Here is a 4,139-nt window from a genome sequence, read left to right on the forward strand (position 1 = left end):
AAATGAGCAACTGATATTAAGGGCTAAAGCAGAGGGCAAATGTTTTGAGAATGAGGGCAACAGATGTACATATGTGCTTGACACAATGGATGGATGTATGGATTGTGATAAGAATTGTACGAGCCCCCAATAAAATAATTTAAAAGAACCCAAACCTTGAGATACAGTAAACGTAGTCACTTGTTTAAACAAATATAGAACATCCAACTGCAATAGCGTAAGTAGTGATAAGCATTAATAATCTATCACATATGAAATTTCAAACTGAAAATCCTGTTTGAAGGAAAGTTTAAAGAAACACAAGGCTGACGCAAAGACGTCCTTCCTCATGCATGCAGTCTCCCTAAGTGGCAATCGAATGGCAGCGAACAGCAACACTGCCACTACCTTCTTTATCAGCGCTGTTAGCAACCCTGAAAATGGGTGTGGCCTTTATTACGATGTGGTCTCGCTCCCTTCCTAGAAGAACTCTAGCGTACCTGGTGGACAGCTCTTCCAGCAGGCCCGATGCTCACCCCGTTTGCCCTTGAGAAGTGCGCACTCGCCCTTCATTCCACGGATACCCTTCCAGAGCTCCATGTACACCCCTTAGTTCTTGAGATGAGAGTAACTACCCTGATTCCATGTATGCCCCATGAAAAAAAGCCCGAGATTGTTTTCCTTATGCTGATGTTTATAAATTGTTTAAATTTTAATAGAAAATAAAATTTCTTTATAACCTGACATCTGACCCAATAATTTGAAGTGACTTAAAAATGTCTCAATAGGTGATCAAATAAATTAGAGAATTGTGAGTAAAGGGAGCAAGTGAAGAAAGAGTGGAAAATAATCTAGAGATGAGGCTACTGCCTACAATATTTTGAATTGTGAAAAGCTGGAAACAACATAGAGGTCGTACATTAGGAGAATGGGTAAATCAATTATGTTATATCCATATTATACACTCAGCAGAAAGCTGTGTCCTGATGTACGAGACAATAAAAAGTATATAGTAAGATTGTAGTCTTGTGTATATATTGTCTATAAATACACATACATGCACATCACAAAAAGCTACAAAGGATACATATCACCATGCAATTGTGAATAATTGTATAAGCAGTTTTGGAAGAGGATGTGAAATTACTTTTTGGGCCTCTGGCATCCAGAGCAAAACTGTGAACCCAACGAGTTAGGAGATTCTCAGATAAAAGGTTGCACCCCATATTTCTCCACTCTTTAGGGACATGACACGTGCGTGTGTGTGGGTGTGTGCCTGCTGGGCAGTGTCATAGAACGGCCACCTCGTGATTTCGATGTGCACTTCTGCAAGTCCTTCTGTGAAACTCCTAAACAGTACAGCTTGAGGTGCTATTTTCCCTCTGCCTCGATGCAAGGATACATTTGCGGTTGAGAGGAAAGGGGGATGTACACCCTCTCCAGAACATCCCCCTTTGCTCCTGCCAACCCGTCCACATCTTAGTTTACACAGAAACGATCATGTTTGCTAGAGTAACATGATGCCTCTGGTACATCCAATTCAACTGTCTTGAATTACCTTTCTTTGCATGTGTTGATATAGATGACAGATTATATATCGTCATGGAACTTATAGAAGGGGCCCCGCTTGGGGAGCATTTCAGTTCTTTGAAGGAAAAGCAACACCGTTTTACTGAAGAAAGGCTATGGAAAATATTCATACAGGTATTCTTTTTTCTTCCGTCAAGTTTTCCACTGAACAGTAAAAGCCCTGAGCGGATGTCTCCGACACAGGTGTTAGTCCTCATTGGCCTTACATGTATCGTGGGGGGAGAAATAAGCATTGTTTTTATTGCTGTTTCCAGCTGTGCTTGGCTCTTCGGTACCTGCACAAGGAGAAGAGGATCGTCCACCGAGATCTGACGCCAAACAACATTATGCTGGGGGATAAGGACAAAGTGACCGTTAGTAAGTATAACAATCTCAGCATTTTCCACTGAAAAGTTGTGAATACTAGTCAAGGCCCCTGCTGTCCAATAGAACTTTATTCACTGCTGGAAAAGCTCTTGGTACACTCGGCCCCATATGTTACCACGAGCTACAGGTGGCTGTTGTGCACCTGAAATGTGGCCCGAGCAGCTGTGGTGGTGAATGTTTTATGTTCATGTATCTTACTTAGCCTCTACTAGCCTACCTAGCCATATGTGGCCAGTTTTGACAGGGCTATATTTTTGCCCCTACGAGAGAATAGGTTTTCTTTAAAATGTTAAGTGTTTAAAGTCTCACATCAGTGGTTTCTAGTTCTATGTCACCAATGCATGAGCTCATTATTTGGGAATGTTTTACCATAGCCTGTGTCTCGTGGGTGACAAATATATATATCTAGAGGTAGTAAAATCCCAGCTGTTTGTATACATCAATATAATATTTTCATCTATATCATGTAGGTTTACTCAAAGGTTCATTTTGACAAATGAAGAGGTTGATTTTTTTCCTCCACAATTGTCTACTTTCCAATTATGAGCTAAAATCATTTTTCCTAACAGTATTATTAGCAAGTAATTTACATATCATATAATTCAATAGTTTGATCCTTCTAGTATATCAAGGAGAATTGTACAATCACCCCCACATCAATTTTAGAGCATTTTCCCCCCCGCACCCCCCCCCACGATTAAATCACCTTTAAGATGAGTTATGCAATCACAACTATTCTGGTGCTCCCTCCCACCTCCCATCTTCATTATTTACTCCCCAAATCCCCATTCCCTCTCCCTGTCATCCACCCCTCATTACTGTATTCCCTATATCCCCTTGTATCACTCCTCCTGTGCTTCATATCTGGGAGAGCTAACAGAGAAGAATTAAAAAAAATTGCTCAAAGGTGGTAAGGATAAAACATAATAGTAGACAGACAAAACTTAGCATATATATACATGTATTGTACACACACACACACACACACACACGCACATACACACACAGACTTGTGGAGAGATATGCACATATATGAGCTCTCATCTGCCCCTCAGTTATGAACCTTGTTATTTTCATGAACTAGTAATGATTCACCAACTAAAAGTGGGCAGATACATCCCTAAATTAGTGATGCCCAAATGATTTTGATGATGGCTTTCTACCAGTGATTTTTTTTGCAAATACATTGTTAATATATGTATGCTAAATTTTAATTTTATACATATATTGTTATATAAATATTTTATACCAGACAACAAAGTATATAGTGGTAAAATGTAAAAGATGTGTTAGAAAGACAAAATAGAGCTTTTAGTATTTTTATTGTGCCCTAGTGGATTACCTTAATTCTATCTGCTATCCTTTCAATATGGTTTGTAGCATAATTTTGGGTAAACTTGACAGTTCATGCTTACATGATTGCCACTATCTAAACATTATTCAATATCAACTCCTTGTCTTTTCCACAGATCTTTTCCTTCCCTTCTGTGGAGTTCATGATTTCCATTTTTGGGGGTTTTGTTTTGGGTTTCTGTTGTGCCCATTGCTTTTTCTTTCTAAGTCTTCCAAAAGGGTTATAAAATTCCATTACATACTCTTTCCATCTGGTCCAATGTCAGAGCGACTCCCAATTTTGTTTTCCTAGGAACTTCCTACATGCAACTGTTTGCTCTAGGTCTGTGGTCCCGGGACTTTTGCTTACTCTTCTGCTCTTATGTCCTGTTCTTCTTCTTCTTTTCCCTAAACCCCTTTGTTTTGGTGAAGTGTAACTTCTAATCCTTTCCTTTGGAAATAGTGCTTTGCGAATTACAAGTTTTGAATGCTTGCGTGTCACAAAATGTCTTTATGGGATTTTCATCTCTGGTTGTCAGTTTGTTTGGGTATTTTATCTCCCAGATGAAAGTCATTATCCTACAAAATGTTGAAGGGTCCTGCTTAGCTGTTAGGAAATCCACTGTTTTTCTGATGTAAATGCTTTTAAACATGAGCAGTTGTCTGTGTGGATATTTTTAGGACATTCCCTTTATCATCTGCCTGGGGTAGGCCTCTTTTCATCCAACATTTGGAAATTATGAGGGGTTACCCCCACAAAGAACAGAATTTTTTTTTCCCAAAGCTATGTATTTAAATTTTTTTTACAAAACAACCTGACCACCTTCAAAGTACACTCCATTACACTTAATACATTTGTCAAATCTGTGACT

General features: G+C 39.1%; 1 protein-coding gene across 1 annotated transcript in view; it reads left to right on the forward strand.

The window, feature by feature from the left end:
• The window catches only part of NEK10 (NIMA related kinase 10), a 232,817-nt gene that overhangs the window by 61,061 nt on the left and 167,617 nt on the right, over positions 1-4,139 (forward strand). The window contains exons 18-19 of the mRNA XM_030887662.2: positions 1,562-1,683; positions 1,824-1,926. Coding sequence (XP_030743522.1) covers positions 1,562-1,683; positions 1,824-1,926 — 225 coding nt within the window. The remainder of the gene's footprint in view (positions 1-1,561; positions 1,684-1,823; positions 1,927-4,139) is intronic.

The sequence above is a fragment of the Echinops telfairi genome, unplaced genomic scaffold, assembly GCF_000313985.2.
Source record: "Echinops telfairi isolate 266 unplaced genomic scaffold, ASM31398v2 ScPeMD7_7420;HRSCAF=8458, whole genome shotgun sequence".
Classification (NCBI taxonomy): Eukaryota; Metazoa; Chordata; class Mammalia; order Afrosoricida; family Tenrecidae; genus Echinops; species Echinops telfairi.